Source organism: Geospiza fortis, unplaced genomic scaffold (genome assembly GCF_000277835.1).
Source record: "Geospiza fortis unplaced genomic scaffold, GeoFor_1.0 scaffold1098, whole genome shotgun sequence".
In the NCBI taxonomy this organism is placed as follows: domain Eukaryota; kingdom Metazoa; phylum Chordata; class Aves; order Passeriformes; family Thraupidae; genus Geospiza; species Geospiza fortis.
In genome coordinates this window covers 158550-176928 of record NW_005054704.1, presented here as the reverse complement: position 1 = coordinate 176928, position 18379 = coordinate 158550, and the positions used below count along the sequence as shown (strand labels likewise).

The 18379-nt window shown below is 42.7% G+C and overlaps 1 protein-coding gene across 1 annotated transcript in view; it reads right to left on the bottom strand.

Moving 5' to 3' along the window:
* Positions 1 to 7166: 7166 nt before the first annotated feature.
* The window catches only part of ADAMTS18 (ADAM metallopeptidase with thrombospondin type 1 motif 18), a gene marked incomplete at its 5' end in the record, with an annotated part of 77335 nt that continues 66122 nt past the window's right edge, over positions 7167 to 18379 (bottom strand). Inside the window, 5 exons of the mRNA XM_031065219.1 lie at positions 7167 to 9213; positions 12809 to 12956; positions 13959 to 14171; positions 14513 to 14704; positions 17152 to 17356. Of these exons, the coding sequence (XP_030921079.1) occupies positions 9098 to 9213; positions 12809 to 12956; positions 13959 to 14171; positions 14513 to 14704; positions 17152 to 17356 (874 nt within the window). The remainder of the gene's footprint in view (positions 9214 to 12808; positions 12957 to 13958; positions 14172 to 14512; positions 14705 to 17151; positions 17357 to 18379) is intronic.

The window sequence follows — 18379 nt, the reverse complement described above, 5'->3', positions numbered from 1 at the left end:
AATTAGCCGGTCAGGTCCAAGCTGTGTCGACTGTCTGGTCTGCAGACAGTCATAAGTTCTTCAGTTAGTTAGAAGTTAGTAAATAAGTATGATTATAGTATAGTATAGTATAGTATAGTATAGTATAGTATAGCACAGTACCTCTCTTTAATGTAATATAGTATTATTGTAACAAAGTATAGTTCTCATAAAGTGAGTGCTCAGCATTCCATCAGCCTTGGAGTCAGATGCTTCATCATTCCCGTGGTGGGGGTGCCCTTCAATTTCAATACTCGCCCCAGCATTACCTTCAAGAATGACAGAGGGATGATAAATCTTGTCTCACAGCTCAGTAACTGGAGCACCCTTCTGCTCTGCTACTGCCCTGACTGAGGCAAAGCCCCTCTGCCCTCATGGCACAGTTTTGGCAGTGTTTTAGCACTGTATTTGTAAAGTAACTCCAGCCTCTGTGAGAATTCACGGCATATCCTTGGAACTGTTAGTTTCTCGCTAAACTCACTAGGTGGCTGTCTAAGAACACACATGGCCTGTGCCCTGCTCTGTTCTTGCTGCATTTCCCGCTGGGGCACTGGAGAGCACCCTCTCCCCAGCCACGGCAGGCACCGGCTGCCACTGCCAGGGCAGGGCTCAGGGGACCCAGCCCCACACGCCCTGGGCCCCAGATCCCTTGGATTAAACCAGTTTTGTTCTCCAAGGCAGAATTATGTATTTATATCAACCAAATTCAAGCCTTGCTTGAATGAGTTCCTCACAATTTTTCGAATTCTATGAGGTATTTCTAGGAGTTAGGTAAAAATAGGGAATAAGGTGCATAATGAAGACTGCTTTTTTCTTCCAGTAAACTAGGGCAGTGAGGGAAATCAGCTTCCAGAATCTGGAAATTCTGGTTTGCATGTGAGGGGACAACTGAGAAAAGATCTGCGCTGTTCACTGAAGATTCTTCATGTTCAAGCCCTTGTTGGCCGATGTGGCTTGAGTCTGTCCTGTGCACTGATGCTGTGTGGTTATGAATCCTTTAACCTAAGGGAAATTATTTCTGATTAAGATGAAAATTGGACCCCAAGGCTCAGGCTGAGCTGAACTTTGGGAATGCATTTCAGTTTTCCAATGCTTTTCATTGGAAACCCTGACTTGTGAAGGAAAGTATGCACGGATCTATCTCCAGTCCATGTGTCATCCTATTGTCTTCAGTTCCACAGAATATAGAGCAGGGAATTAGACCACACAGCAACGAATGCATCTCTCCAGAGCACCTCTGGATCTGACTTGCATGGTTTGGGCTCCTCTGGACTACCCCAGGAAGAGGAGGCAGGGAATTGGCAGTGTCTTTTTCTCTTTGCCTTACTGGGATTGCAGCAAAGCTGAATTGGCACATGGGAATGATCTTAATTGCTTATGCATGGAGAAATGAGGGAGAGGATGGGAGAAAAGAAAGGAATAAAAATGTTATCTGTACTTAATCAGTTTTTTCCCATCTCTGTGTTTTTAACAGGATACTTGTGTTCCATGAAACAATAATTCTTCTTTTAGTTCAGCCTTGTTGAAAAACCCAGATTTACCTGACACTTGAACAGTTTTCAGTTGGAAACGGTGACATGAGATACTTAGTTTGAGGGCTGGGTCAACTCCATATCGTCCAGAAAATCTCAGACTGTGAAATAGTTTGTTTCCTGTCATCAGGACACCAAATGCTGATGTACAACTCTCCAGTGCCTTCTGGGAGTTGTAATTCGCTTGTTCTCTGCCCAGCTCTGGTATTTTTTGGCACCTTGCAGCTGCACAATACCTTTTTCACGTGGAGATAAATGCATAGTTTTAAGCCCTCATTTGCCATAAATCTTAATTTGCGTATTTCAAATTTAGCTGAAATAATAACAAATTGCCAAAATGTTTTTGCCTGGCCGTCAGGCAAGTTTGAAAGTTAAATTCTTGGCTCAGAGTCGGCCGGATTAATATGAAACGCTAAAACATGATACTGGAGCTGATCAAACCATGCAACCTACACCTGAGGGGAATTTTTCTCATGGAATTCATAAAAAGGTCCTTATTTTCTCTTGATTAGATCTGATGGTTAAGGTTGAAATAGAAAGCAGCAACTTTTACGTGGACAGCAGTGGGAGCTTTACTGTTCCAAAGCCATAACTTTTAATCAGTGCAGTTCCCTGTCAAAGTGGATTATCCCAGGACACTTCACAACCCACTCTGCTCTCACCCCCCAATGGCTTCACGGGGGAGCTCTGGAACAGGAGGAGGGAAACAGTGAAAAAGGGAATGTAATTGTCCGAGAGAGACAGAGCTATGTGCCAAAATGTCTGAAGGTCTCTGGACGGTATGATTCTCACATTATTGGTACTTTATTTTTTAATCAACTGCTGTTTTTAAAAAGGCAAATCCACTGTTTGCCTTCCTCTTCTATGTTGTTAGTGTGCTGCAGTAAATCAGTTTGAAACCTGAGGTGTAAACTCTCCTTTCAAAGAGTCCTTTGGTAGTGGAGGATGCTGGCTGGGGTCCATGCAGTAGGCATGAGGTTCAGAAGGTTAATGAGAAGTTCAGGGAGGAGCGTCTACAAAAGCCAGCACCGAGAACAACCCAGTTCTTGTGGGGCAAAGTGGGATTGTGCAATCTAGGAAGCTGGGGAATTACTCCAGTCTGGCTGTTTCCTGATAAGAAGACATAGCACATAAAGAATAGTTTGGGTGTTTTTTCCACCTTAATTTTGTTCCTTACATAAAACAAGATCTAGATAAGCAGTCTGTAATATATCTTGTATATATATGTATGTGGATGAATTTGAATAGCAGTTTCTAAAACTGGCCTGATTAGAGGAATCTCTGAACTAAAAGAAGAGTTTTAGTCTCCCTCTAAGTCACAATCTCTCAGTAGATCAGGGCTGCCAGCAGGACGATGACACATTAACACCAGGACCCGCAGCACTTGCCCTTATACAGACATGAGGTGTGAGTTGTTCCTGTCCTAAATAAAATGAACCATTTAACCAAAGGGGATACTGGATATGGTGATCTAGAGAGAGGTGGTCAAATGCTGAAGGTGATCACTGGTTTTAGTAAGTCCAGTCTCTGACCACAGCAGGCTGCTATGTCACAGGTGTAGAATAAAAAGAATAAATCCAAATAGGATCCACTCTTCCAGTTCTCCTTTCCCTTCCTCAGCACAAGTGAAGAACTTGTAAAAACACCATCTGCCACCTTACAGGAGAGTCAATGCAGCAGGTCAAAGATTCCAATTCACAGGAGAGTCTAGAAGAGGTTAAAACGTGCACCAATACCCAGAATGTCTCTGGGATGACCCTACTGAGGCTTTCCAGTACCTGAAGGGCTCCAAGAGAGCTGGAAGGAGACTTTGGGCAAGAGCCTGGAGTGACAGGACATAGGGCAATGGCTGCCCACTGACCAAAGGCAGGGATAGCTGTTCTATGAACTCCTGTATCCTCTGATGGAGGTTTTTCCCTGGTGCTCTCACCCAACCTGCACTGAAGCATGAAGGCACAGGTGCTTTAGCTCTGCCTCACTGTTCATACCACTACCTTACTATTACCTTACTCTGCCTTACTCTTTAGTAGCAAGGCTGGTGAAGCTGGGCAGGATTCTCAACAGTGTGCAAGTTCTAGGGTAGAGTCACTGTGCTAAGGAGCAAATGGAACAGCTGATGAGTGGGACAGATGTGCAGCATGTCTTACAGAGCTCAGTGCTTGTACCAGCCTGTGGGAGCTGCACTGCTCTGCTCCCCAGTCCATGTGCCAAATGTCACACAGCTCTGCTGGAGATAGAGATCAGCAGGCTAATCCTGACACTTGATTTTACCTGAACAGTAACCTTATACCAAGCTCGGCATTTTCATTAAAAGTCCCATTGCAACTGAGAAATGACAAAATAAAAAATCAGCATTAGATGTTAAGTGGCCACAGGACACGAGGCCAGCTCAGGTTTGTGTGACATGGTCACTTACACCCCCTGACAGCCTCACTCAATAGCTGGATGCTTTTCAAACAAGATGTTCCAGTTTGTTTATACACAATTTTGGGTTTGCAACTAGTAGTTTGGAAGTGGACACCAAACCCTTCCAAGTAAAGTTGTGGGAAATTATACAGTTTGATGAAGTATGTCCTATATTTAATGGGAGAGAGCTGTGTTTACAGCTTGTTACTGTCTGTGTTGGTTGATTTTTTCTCATACACCAGCAAAGCCCAGGCTCATGGAAGTTCTGGGCAACTTGGCATCTGCAGTTTATTTTTACAAAACCTGCGCTGATGAGCTTTCTGCTGACAGGCAATATCTCTCTAAGAGTAAAATGTCATGATCCACTTAAAATATCAATGGAGAGAGCTGTACAGTTAAGGTCTTTGACAGTGAAAATTTCTTTAATAGGTATCCTGGCTCTTTTCGACTAATCTAAACAGAGACAGTAGAGTGACATAGATGGTCGTCAGTGTCAGTAGAGGACCATTATTTCCATGGAAGCAGAGCGTTGGTAGGGCCTTCCTGCTTTGAATTTCTTCAGTTTGTGCTATCAGACAGACAAAATTCAGATGTGATGATTTGAGAAGGTCCCAAAACCTAAAATTCTTGTGTGTGCTTTCCTCAAAAGTCTCTTTGGTATTCACAGGTAAGAGCTTTAGAAGTAAATATTTCCCATAAAAATCCATTTATAGTCCTCTTTAATGGGCTTTTTTTTTTTTGTCAGGTTTGCAATGTTATTATGAAAGGATTAGTGAACATTATCACAACAGAACATAATGAATTAATGTTTGGCAGCCCAAGGGATACTAAAGATCTGTCATTTTTTGCAGTAGGCACACAGCAGTGTTGAGGATGACATGTATAGCTTGATTTAATGCTTACAAAGCCTGGAAGTTAGAACTTAGCTGAAGGTTCCTGCCTCCATTGGCAGAATCCAGAAATTATAAAACAGGTTCTGTTCATGACTGAGTAATTCTTATTATTGAATGGAAAGTACATAAAATATTCAGTAGCTTGAAGCATAGGCCCCATAATAGATGTTTTTCTTCAGGGAACATAAGGAATAATGCATTTGATGTTACTACGTATTGTGAATTGAGAAATTCATATTTTGTCCCTAGCTCAGCCCAGCTGGCAGATGTTTGCTCCCCTTCCCTTAGCCCTGCCTGGTGTGTGCTGGCTGCTGGAAGGCCAGAGTGTGTTTCTGATTCCCTGTGCTCCAGGCAGGGGCTGTGGCTTCCCCACGGCACTGTCAGGCAGACGCTGTCAATAACCTTTGCAGGGCTGAGGCTCAGCTTGGTCCCAGTGCCCCTCTGCCACAGACTGTCCTCGTGGGAAGGGGAAGGGCTGCAGAGTGTGATCTACATCAAAGGACACATTCCAGCCCAGCCTGGACCTGGATTTGTCCTGAAGAGCTGGGGAGGAAGAATACCCACAGTGGTGGTGCCCGGTGAGCAGGAAGCAGGCAGAGAGGTCAGCTTAGTTTGGCTGATGTTCATACAGTAGTGCCTGGGGAAGAATTTAAAGCATCTCCTGGAAGCTGCATCTCCTTATTTCAGGACTTTTTCAACAAGAAGGAGGTTTACTGCTTTACCAGATCCTCACTTCTCAGTCCCCAGTAACTGGCAGGTGAGTGATCCACATGGACTTCCCTTCTCTTGGAACAGTCCCTATCTTGGTTAGGACTCAGCACTGAACATGCCTCATTTTTGCTTTCAAAGCAGTGTCAGGATAAAGTTCCTCAGCACTGTTCCTTCAGATCTCACCTGCACAGAGCTGCCTTGGAGATGTCCTGCACTGTCCACACAGACAGTGAGCCACCAGCAGCACTTTTTCTCCTAATCACCATGAGCTCCCTAATAACATGATCTTTTCCTTAGTTTCTTGTGGCACACTCAAGACTCTGAGCTCCTCCTGACCTGTGCACACAGCCCTGAACGCAGTGGCATCCCAGTGACTCTGTAAGGCTGCACTTCAATTACAATAGAAATAATAATGTTAATTTATTTTCTTGATGCTTTTGAATAGGATTTGCTGAAAAATAAAGGAAATATGGGATATGGATCATGTTACCATAAAACCACATGCAGTGAAACATTCATCTGTCTCCAGCATTTCATGTCTTCTGGGCATCTGAGAGAGTTGAGTTTGATTTACACAATCAAGCTATTCATTAAATATCTGTTTGAGTTTTGGGCAGATGCATCCTTTACCTGAGTGATGAAATCTGACCACAGGAAATTGAGCTATTCCTTTGTGAAAAGACCCCATTCTGCTTTATAAAGTGAGCCTTGCAGCAATACGCTTCCAGAAAACTGCCAAGCTTTGTGTACCAAATACCGCTGTAAGGGCTCAGCAATAAAGCAGTTATGGACTTGCGGGGGATCCAAGCACACAATAGCACATCTTTATGCAATATTTCCTCTTTCAACATCCCCCTCCAACACTGTAATTCACTGACAACCATCGGTTCATTTGAATTCCAAAATTCTAGCCCCAAACACTAAGCAGTTTATAGTCTGAATTCCTGTGTGGGCATATTAATTACTTAAATCACTAGTCCAAATCCCATTCCAAAGAGCTCTTGCTGGGAGTCCTTCAGGAGCAGACTGATCTATTATTGCTTACTGGATTGTACTGTGTGTCAGAGGCATCTCAGTATTTCTATCAAGAGCCCTCTGGATATCTGGCTCTTGTGAGAGCACTGAGTGGTTGTGAATGAAGGGAGAAGCACCAATACATGTTGGAGAATATATCTCAAACGATCAGTGAAATTATACCCTCCCTCCTAGGGATTGGCTTGGAAGGTTCTTAGCCAGTTTTAGAAACATCAAGTATCCTGAGGCAGATGGGAGAGGCTGTAAAACCTCCTGCTGTGTTGAGTGAGGCTCCTTATCTCGAATACCACCTTGCAGATAAAGACAGGGAAGAATCCTGCTGGTTCTGGGATACACAAATTCCCACTGTCTTTGCTGAGAGGAGGACAGCTCAGGTTTGTCTTGCACATGTATTGTTGTGTATTTTAGCTTTTGTGTTGTCATACAAATAAACCATGAATTTTTGCTCGGTTTTGCTTTTTTGGGTCCAATTTCCCAATTACACAGCAGCAGAAAAACAGGATAACCTTCTCCTTATGGGACAACCAACAAAGATGCAAGGGAATGCACACAGCACTTATAACACTTGATATTTACTTATAACCTCCATATTTTATTCATGAATTTTACAATTCCAAATATAATGAAACAGTTAGAGTATTTTATTACAAAGCTTATAAAATAATTAAATATTACACGTATAATTTTTGCTTTTTTTACACCATAATTCATACTTTGTGACACTACCATTTTTCTTTCCTCAGTTCTCACTTAGGGAAGTGAGCAAAGAAATATAAAGGAAAAGCTATGCATTAATAAATTAATTATTTTACATCAAATAATAAAAAGGACACAATTATAAAAACAAAACAAAAACAACCTTTTAGTTTTCCTAGAAAAAAGGTTACAATTACACAATGTCCAATATCAAGACAGAGCAGTGTAGGTTGAGATATGTTTCCAATAATTTCCTAAAGTAACACAGAATACATGTTTTTAATTTAAATTGTTTCAGAAAGAACTGCTAATTTTAAGTGACCACTGTCTGGCATTAGTGCTGAGCTGGCTAATCCTACACTGAAACCATACTTTAAAAAACACTCAGACTGAACTACATTCATCAAAAAAAGTTGTGGGATTGGGTAGAATTAGATAAATATGTCCCTCATAGGCACTCCCCAGAAAATTACAGTAGGACACAGCTCTGTCTCGGAATGGGTTTGGCAGATAGGTTGGGGTTTTTTCAATGCAGAAACCTTCTGAATGGCACCATTTGATACATGGTGCCATCAAACATCTCGATACTGAACGGCCACAAATATCAGCATTTTTACAATTCTTTAGTTTGCTGGTAGATTCTGAACTAAATACAAGCATTAGGAGGGTGTATAAAAATAGAATTGACTTTTATTTGGTAAGAGTGAATAATCCACTTATCTTTTCATGCTTTTTTTTTGTGTGTGTAACATGAATAAATAACTGTTTAGAGAAGTTCAGCATGAATTAATGGACTGCAGTATTCTTGTTACTTGCTTTGGGTAATGGATGAATCAAAATTTGCAGAGAGATTTGAGATTAGAAGGAAGACATTCTTCAGTATCTTGGCATTCAAACAATCTAGCTTCTGAAACAAAACTACTTTAAAATATCAAGTTTAAATTTTAAAATTACATATCTAATGAGCTTAGAAAGTTGAAAACATAACCATTGAGCTCAATCAATCTGAGTTCCTTGAGTTAGTTGAAATATGCAATTCTATTTTACTTGTAACACAGCAATATTAAAAGTCCAAATATTCTACTGCTGCATATTTCTAGGAATACATTTCAAGTTACTAGTTAACCACCTCTGAGTTTCTACACAAAGCAGAAAATGAATTCTTCAAAAATTATAAAAACATTAGCATGATGCACAACTTGCTTTTCCAGCAGCAAGTCTGGTAGAGAAGCACCATAATATCTTTGTAGTGCACTATTTACTTCTGGTGGCCACACGTGTGACACTGCCTTCTCCAGCCCTCAGCCATGGATGTCCCTCCAGGGCAGCAAACAGCTTCCTCACCCTGGGACAACAGTCACAAAAAATAGCAAAGGACACACTTCTGATGGTGTGCTCTGTCCTGCTGCCACGCCGCTTCCTCCTCCAGCTGCCAAGCTCTCCTGCTTTGCATTCTGATAAATCAGCCAGAAAAGGCTCCCTTGCCTTAATTTCTTCCTCATAACATGTGACAGTGCAAAATGACACTTTTAAAGAAAGAAGAACTTCCCCTTGAGTCTCAGTGTTCAAGTGATCCATAGTACCCTGTGCTTTAGTGAGGTCAGCAAATTAAGAAAAAATAAGAAAGAAACATTCCTTTTTCAACATAAATCCAATAATTACTGTACCTCAGACATTCCCTTAGAAAAAATGTCTCTCCCATCAGTGGTTTATGTGGCACCATGTCTTGCCTCAAAGCAGAGATAAATCCAACATAAATTGAAGAAGAGAATCCTGTCACTGAAGGGTTCAGATAACACGCTGCTATCAGTTCTTCTTCGTACATGATTTACAACATTGCTTGCCATAAAATTTGTGGTTACAGACACCATGCTGGGGCACCAGATGACACCAAGTGAACAAATCCACACAAGAAGGATCATCTGAAGGAGAGAAACCCAAGCAATGTGGTAAGGATGTGTTTTAGCAAGTCTGCAAGTCCAGCAATAGTCCCACACCCTTGTATGCCTTTGGTAATATTAAAAACATGATGGGTGACTTGATTCAAAGGAGAAGAAACATGAGTGAGCTTTCATCTCAAAAATACCAGTTTCTTGCTTTAGTTTAAGCGCCATTCAATTTTTGCCAAGAGATTTGTTAACTTGATCGAGATAGAACTAATATTATAGGGGGGTCAAAAGCTGAAGGAATTAAAAAATTTGGATCACACTTCATAGCTCAGGAAGACAGGAGGAAGTTTCACGTTAGAGGATAAAAAAAGCCATCTGTGTTTACATCTCTGATTACAGTTGCTCCAAACCCAGGTACTCATACAAATGAGCCTACTCCATATTTGGTACCAGTTGCTGGCTGCCATCATCATCATCATCACGTGGAGCTCACCTGCACACAGACCTCATGGAACTCAGAATGCCTGGGCCCTGCACAAAGTGCTCTGCTCTGTGCTTGTATTCCTGCACTTTCTGGAGACACTTCTTTCTCTCCCTTTTACTCTGCAGGGAACCTCAGAAATCTCTTTTCTCAGACACTTCAGTTAGGTGTCATGATTTAGCTTTTAGGGTCTGGCTATGCCATGTTGGCAAAATCTTAATTAACTACAATGGGAGAAGAGACTTGTTAACCATGGTTAGTTCTCAAAAGCCCAGCTTTTCATTACAAATACAGCCAAATTATATTTTTCAATTAAAATCCTGTTACTCTTTGATTTATGTACAGATATCATTTATACACACAGCTCCATGGCTTTAAAAACACCTCGTAGCTGCTCCTCTCTCGTTTTGCAGTGGATGCTTTATGTTTCTTTAAAAGAGGAGAGTGATGATTCGTATGGGTGATTTATAAACAAATTCACCATGTCTGAGAGAGCAGTAAGACTCAATGGGGTTTAGCAAAATTTATAGCTAAACTGAAATCTCCTGCAAGCATGGGTAAAGATTTTGTTCAGCTCTCACAGCTCTCAGAACTACTGTTTATATGGTCAATAAAAGGAATTTACAAGGAGACTGAACAAAAATCTCCCCACCACTGTCTGCATTCTTAGAGCAGTTACTGAGTCACAGTACATAAATGCTCCCTCACAGAGCACAGACAACTTCTGCATGTTCCATGGACCAGGAGGCATCTCCATCTCTCTATAGCAACTTCTTTGGTTTAATCACCACTTCTCTTTTTTTATTCCCTTTTATATGATGGCAAAGGTGATTTTTTATGCCTTTATCACCCTAAAATTTATTTGAATGAAAAAGAAAATAATCTACTAATAATAATTCTTTTTAAATGCCATTTTTCCTCAGGTTTTAAAAACATTAGCTCGTCTTTAAACTCTAATGGTAGGGAAGGAAATATTATTCTTGAACAGGAACTGGGGAGCTCAGGACTGAACTGCAGCCTTCCCACTCCACTGCACTGCCTTTCTGTTCTGCATGGAGTGTCAGGAGGGATCCAGCTGGGAGTTCAGCACCAGACTCCCCATTCCTTCACCTGCTGCCACCAGACAGAATTTGGGAGGGCCCAAAGCAGCAAGAGATGAAAAGCACACACCACACCAAGGAAGGAAAGCTGTTCTGATGAAGACAGGAAGGAGCTCTCCTGCCATGAAAGGGTGAATTAAAAAAAAAATAGAAATTACTGTTTAAAAAAGGTATAAGCACTAAGGAAGTCACGTTAATAAATCTTTATGTCCCCTTTGAAGATCAGAGGGCAATGCTAATATTGCAGAGGTATGGCTGAAATTGGGACCTAATCCAAGGACTATTGGAAGGAACACAAAGAGTCCCACAAAATTCAGTGGGTGGGGATCAGGCAGTCAGGTCCTTATTTCTATTTACCCAAGTAGTTATAAGTTGTTTAGATTTTCATTCATTTGAAGCAGCTGGATTTACTTCGAGTTACGGTGACCATAACTGCATCTAGAGAGGGATGGAAATGACCCAGTTTGTCTAGGAAAATGTGCAAACTCTCCCTGAAACATTAATTTCTTGCCTGTGATCACTGAGCTGGAGCTGCATGGCTGATAATAGAGACTGATTTGCTTCAATGTGATTCCAGCCCAGCTGGTTTCCTCTCTTTTTGCTGCTTTAGACAGAAAGTTAGAGAGCAGCGAGGAGATAATTGATCTCTAGAGCCTGACGACCCAGGTATAGTAAAGGGGAAAGGGCTCCTGCAGATGTGAGGAGAGAGAGAAGCAGGCCAAGGCCAAAATTAATAACAGACAGTACTTCAGACATGAAATATAGCAGGGGAAAACCGAGGTGAAAGAAAAGTCCTTGCTATATCCTAACAGAAAAGGAAGTTATACAGAAACTCTGAAGTACAGCAGAACCTTTTAGGAATGTTAATTTGAAGTGTTAGGAACATTTACTGATAAAAACAGCAGAACTATTTACTTATCCCTTTTAGGACCATTTCATCCCCATATCCTTGTTTGGATTCAGGTCCCCTGATAGGTGAGTCTGATAGCCCGCATGTCTCAGGCTGATGCAGCAGAAAGGTCTGTTAGGATCTCACTGGGTTTCACAGGGATTTTGTGCACAGGGAATGCCAGGAATTGGGCAGACATGGGGGTGGTTGGCAAATGTCAGTTTACAAGATGTAGTGCCAGAGCTTGACCTCTGCTCCCAGCTCCATTACCACCTTCCTCACGCAGTCCAGCCTAGATTTTATAGAGGTTGCTTTCAGCTCCCAGTTTTAAAAAGGTAACAAGTGAATTAATGTGCAGTATTTTGAAAGTCACAGTTTAAAGTGCTTTAGCATACCTAGATAACCAGATTATGTGGGACAAACATGGACCTCCATGAGCATTTTTCATGCAATTAGGAAAGAGTAAACAAACAGTAACCGTCCTGTAAGCAAATCTCTGGAACAGGGTAATAATGCATCACTCTTTGTCTGTGGTGGGGCTGAGAGAATTCCCCTTCCCTCATTCCATGTGGCACAAAATCCCTTGCTCCCCACTCCCTTCTCACACTGAAGAGGTAGAGAGATAGAGTAGACATTAAAATGAAGAGAGACCCTAATTTCATGTTCCCTGACTGCATGTCATGCACTGGTCAGAAGCAGTAAGATGGACATTCTAGGTAAACCAATTTTGGAATCCCAGGAGCTGGATGGAGTCTGGAAGACTAAAAATATGTGGCAAATTCTTATTGTTTAGTTCCAAAGTTGCTATTATTCATCAAAAGCAGTACCAATCAGCATAGAATGCTTGTGTTTTTCAACAAGAGAGTAATAAAGGTGCAGTTCAGAACCAAACAGCATGACTTTTTTACATACATCTTTTAACGTATGCTTTTTAAAAAAATCTCCAGTTTTACTCCCAAGTCTGCTTTAAGAGGGCTCACTTGGTGAAGAAGAGATGCTGTTAATATCAGATAGTTACTGTAAATCTGGAAGTCTGGGGAAAAAAAAAAACAGCTATGAAGGAACAGGCCAGATCAGTGGTGTAGCGAAAAGGTGATGTTCCCTGCGTATAGAACTCAAAGCACCAAGCCTGCTGCAGCATCTTGAGCTGAGTTTTACCTCTTTTCACGGGGACTGGGCAGAAGTTGGTGTTGCAGGCTCTCAGGACAGCTGGTTTCTGCTGGGGCAGGCAGCCAGCAGCCGGCCTGCCCTGGCGCAGGCACTGCACGCTCCGCGTCTGCACTCCCCCGCCGCAGGTCACCGTGCACTGAGCAGAGGGAAAACAAAACCTTGGCTTCATTGCCGAGACTCTGAGAGCCCTGAAAGCCAAAGGGAGAGCTTTCAAGGGCCTCGGATGAGACTTTCAAAGCAAGAGAGGTCAGGATCAGGTGTGCTGCTGTCCACCAAGCCCCATCAGGACCAACTTTTCAAAGACGTGTGTGTCTTGTGGTTATTTAAGGACTCAGCTAAAAATCTGGTTCCTAACTTAGGCATCGAGACAGAAACTGAGCACTTTAGAAACCTGTTCCTGATTGTTTGCATGGATTTCTTTTGATCTCTAAGCCTCTGGGCCCAACCCTGCTGCCTGAACACAGATAAAAATCCCATCAGAACCATAATTATGGCAGTCTCTGGGGAAAACCACTATGAGCTTGCAGGAAGAGCTATGAAGTATTTTAAAATTAATAAGCCTCTTACTTGTATGTGTTTCATGAAAAGTTGTCTTTAAGATAAATGTGATCATTTTCATCTGATTGCAATTGTCAGGCATGCATTGTTTCATGTAAATATTATTAAATGGGTGAGTGTCTCATTGATATATGACTCATAAAGTAGATAAGTTCCAGAAATACAGAAGCTTGTTTGCAAGAATGTAGAAACAAATACAGACTGATCCCACAATTAATCATAGTATTTAAGGAATTCCAGGCAATCTGTGCAGATGCTCAAATACACTGTGCACAGAGATATGCAGTAGTTCAACCACAGTGCACTTTGAAGAAGACTGAGAAGAAAGTGTTGGAAAATGGGTGTGGAATGTAGTGCCTCTCAAGCATGAATAACATTTTTAAGCGACATTCTTCAGTTTCAGGACAAAGCACTGAGCTGCACCAAAGTGCATGATGGATGTGGACCAACTGCATCCCATCTCAGTGGCTGAGTGTTGTGGTTCTCCTCAGGGAATGGCCCCGTGCAGGAGGCACCTGGGGCCTGTGAGCACTGGAGGCAGCTCCTCTGTGCCACGCCACCTCTGATTGCCCATTCCTACCTGCTGCCAGGGCGAGGAGTACCAGCCAGACACCATGTTATACAACGTCTGTGATGGACAGGCTCCCTTGTTACAAGCTTCCTCCAGGCTGGTGTTTGGTTTCTTGATGTTCCTGCATCTCCTCTGGGGGAAGGTGACCAATTTCCCGTGGGCGCTCTTCTCGCCACATTTGAGTTCTCGCTGCCGCAGGCCGGGCCCGCAGGAGGCTGAGCACTGCAGAGGCAAAGCACAGCTTCTACAGCCTCACAAACACAGGCAGATAAAGGGGAACTTGTGGTGTGTCAGACACCCCAGATTGTGCATTGTAAAAGCACCACAGAACTAATCCCACAAAGCCCATGCTCTGTAAAGGGTAAACTGAAATATGAACCCCAGACAGTGATTAACAAAGACATTGGGGTCCCTCCATCTGCATCTGGGGTTTACAGCTCCTCACCTAGAATACCTGATTTTCAAACCACAGCTCAGATCTCTTTCCTCCCCATGGTTTGTGTGTCCCTGAGCCAGCGTTGCCAAGAGGGCAGGCAGTGAGCCATGAAACTGCACCACTTTACCTCACTCCACGAAGAAATCACCCACTGGAGCCGGTCATTTTTGGGACAGCGTCCGAGCACACAGGTCTGCTGGGACTCAGGCTTAGGCTCTGTGCCACACATGCTTTCAGGCAAGATTTTCACCTTGGGAGAACCAGGACTCTTGCAGTAGACATCCCGTTTCTTAATACCTCTGCCACAAGTCTTGGAGCACTGTGATGGAAAGAAATACTTCTTTGAACTGGAGGAAATGAAAGCTGGCATCATTTGCTTTTTCCAGCAGAGCACAGAAAGCATGGCTAATGTGCTGTACAGCTGCCATCGTGATATAAGAAAACCTGAAAGCCTATTGGTAAATAAGTAACAGTAACATCTGTGTGTCACTTCTAAAACATTGTCCTAAGTGCTTTCTTAAATGTAAGCTGTGAACTCTCTCAGCCCCCATGCAGAACAGACAAGTAATCTCTTTTCCATAGATGAGGTAAGTTGGACTTGTGAGCAAAATGGTTTTGTGAGCAAAATGCTTTTTCCCTGCTCAGCATAGTTGAAAGCTGGTCCTAAGGTCCCACCACAGAATCTTCCATGGCAAGATGCTCTCAGCTATTTGTCATTTTGTCCTCACCTTGGCCTAGAGGGATGAGACCGAGGCAGAGGAAACTGTCCAGGGAATTGATACATAACTCCGCCAAAGGAGATAGAATCTGATACAGACAATGGTTAAGGAGATACTTTAGTTGCCAACTGCAGCGCAGGACGAGTCACCAGGATAAATACTCACTGCTGAGCCGTGGTTCAGCGGAACAGACATGCTGTGGTTTGCACTGCCTTTCATACAACAAAATGCCTGAATGAGCCATTTGTGAGGAAATGAAGCAAAGAGCCCTGAAATAATGCTGCCAGCTTCCTACCTTCTTGCATCCTCTTCTAACTGTCCTTTCTACTAATAACTATGGGGCATGTTCCAAGGCAGAATCACTCAGTGTATCAAATGACAAATGTCTGTAAAAGATTTCATGAAAGCACCGTTGTGCTGAGGGCGTAACAAATATCTGCATGCTGAAAATCTGTGGGTTTAATCCTTCCCCAAACAAAATGATCTTTTCATTTAAAACGACACTGATTTCTGCAGAGAGCCTGGGTTCAAATTAGATGTTAGGAACAAATTTCTCCTCTGAGGATGGGCAGGCCCTGGCACAGGGTGCCCAGAGCAGCTGGGGCTGCCCCTGGATCCCTGGCAGTGCCCAAGGCCAGGCTGGACACTGGGGCTGGGAGCACCTGGGACAGTGGGAGGTGTCCCTGCCATGGTAGGGGGCAGGACTGGATGGGCTTTAAGGTCCCTTCTGACCCAAACCATTCTATGATTCTATGATTATACATTTTTTTTTCTTCTTACCACCTTTAAGTCTGTAATATAACAGTTTTCAGCTGAATCTTAAAACCTTTACTAACTTGTGCAATAGGCCTGTTCACTATATTCAGCAGGAGTGGTGAACTTAATTTTTATGGCCTTATTTTAGAATTGCAACTTGAATTTTACACCTCTTAAAGAGGAGGAAAACGGATTTTTTGTAATGGTCTTATTTATTTATTTATTTGCCTTAGAAGAAAGAAAGTTTGTAAGTGTGAATGTATTTGAAGACCTGGTTTATAAAATCTTCTGCTACACTCAGGGTTTCTTCAGACACACTGGAAGAAAAAGTCCTTTTTTGAGAGTTGTGCTGTACTACTGAATAGTAACTGGAACAGTTACTCATCTGTTATAGAACATAAACTCCTTGTAGAGGCAGTTTGTGCTCAGCTGGGGGTGCTGAGGTCAAGATGTCTTGAACACCTAAAGAGCGACAGCACCAAGAACAAAACACATAAGTAATACATTTTTCAGCTAATTGAAATCCATCTTGAATCTCACTAAAAGATGGAAAAACAAAATGAATGTAGATCTTTTATAAGGATACTGTCAGCTCTCTTTTAAAACCCAGATGTGTGATTAATTTGAAGGATAATTTCATTTAACCTTACATGAACAGCATCAACAGCAGTGAAAGATGGAGCAGAGCTGAGTTTTGTGTGTTTTTAGCTCAGGTGTTTCACTGTCAGGTGTGTAAAGCAGGGTATGCACAAAGGAATTTGCCCTCATGGCAATAGCTGCAGCAGCACTGCTTGCAGGAGAGTTACTCTAACAAAGGCATAAGCACAGAAGTGAGTAGTCAATGTATAAATCACAAATTTATCAATCCACAATCCATAGACACATGTGCATTAATATGCAACTCTAACCCCAAATATTTCTTCATTCCTTGACTGCCTGCCATCTCTAAGAGAAGTCAATGCTGCTTGGGAAGTAATCTCATAGAGGGTTGTTGATCATAGAGCCTTAAATTATGAATCCAGAAAGAATTTTCCCTCTGTTTGTATGTACCTAAAAGAACACCACGTGCACTTCTGGCAAGCCCTCATGTGCCAGCTCCTCTGAAGGCTGGTTACAATGCACATTTAGTTTACATGTTTATACAAACATGGTTTACATATTATCTTCAAGTAAAAAAAACACATGGAAAGCACTGATCTCCACAAAGTTTGCTCTGTTGTTTTGGGGGAGAATTTTTTGCAGTGTTTTCATTATGCCAGCAGATAAAAATGTAAGTTTTTCTCTGAATTACCTGAGACCACGGGCCAGGGCTCCATTCGGGTGGGCAGTCCTGAGCACTGCACACTTGCACCTGTGCTGGGGTGCTGACAGGACACAGGGAATGGGCCACCACCTCCTCTCTTTGGAAAGCCTTTTTCTGGACACACTGAATGAGGCGACTTTGCTGTCCCCCTCCACAAGACTTGCTGCATGAGCTCCATTCACCTGCTGACCAGCTTAAAGGAGGAAACGTGTGTTAGAAACACAGGAGTGCAATTAGCTGTAGAAAATCAATAAAAACAGCCACCTATCAAATGTGAATTATCCAGGGATCCTGCTCAGCCTATCTCCTGGTGTACTGGTATCTGTTCAAGCAATCAAAAAGCTGCAGTTACATGATCTATTTTCAAAGCTTGGAACTTTCTGCTAGAGATGAAGTACAAGTCACTCAACTAGAAAAACAAGTATTGTTTATTTATAGCTTTTACCCACTAGAGCCAGCTTGCCTATGAATCTGACCTGGAATCCTGAATTCCACAGGGACTGAAAGAGATGCTGCTATTGAGGCAGGTGGAGTACTTAGAAGATAGAATTAGTAAGATAGAATTAGATAAGATAGAATTTACTTGAGTATGTAGGACTGTGTTTGTGCTGAGACACACTCCACTCACACAGGGTGACAAATGTTGGCATTTCTGTCAAACCCTACTGGCCCTACAGATATTCATCCAAAAGAACTTGCTTGCTAAAAGCAGCAGTCCTGTCCCTGATATCCTGAGGAAATGAAAAGGCTCTGAAAGGCTGAGAGAGCTGGGGCTGTTCAGCCTGGAAAAACAGAGGCTCCAGGGTGACCTAAGTGCATCCCTCCAGTACCTGAGGGAAGCCTGGAAGAGAGCTGGAGGGGCACTGTTCACAAAGGAATGCACAAGGGAAAGGGGGAATGGCTTTAAGCTGAAGGAGGGCAGGTTTAGATTTGATATAAGGAAAGGAATTGTTCCCTGTGAGGGTGGGGGAGGCACAGGGTGCCCAGAGCAGCTGGGGCTGCCCCTGGATCCCTGGCAGTGCCCAAGGCCAGGCTGGACACTGGGGCTGGAGCAGCCTGGGACAGTGGGAGGTGTCCCTGCCATGGCAGGGGTGGCTCTGGATGGGCTTTAGGGTCCCTTCTGACCCAAAGCACGCTGTGACTTTATGATTCTCTAACTCAATGATTTACAAATCTTTAGACTAATAAAACTGGCAGACATTTGATGCAGAATCTA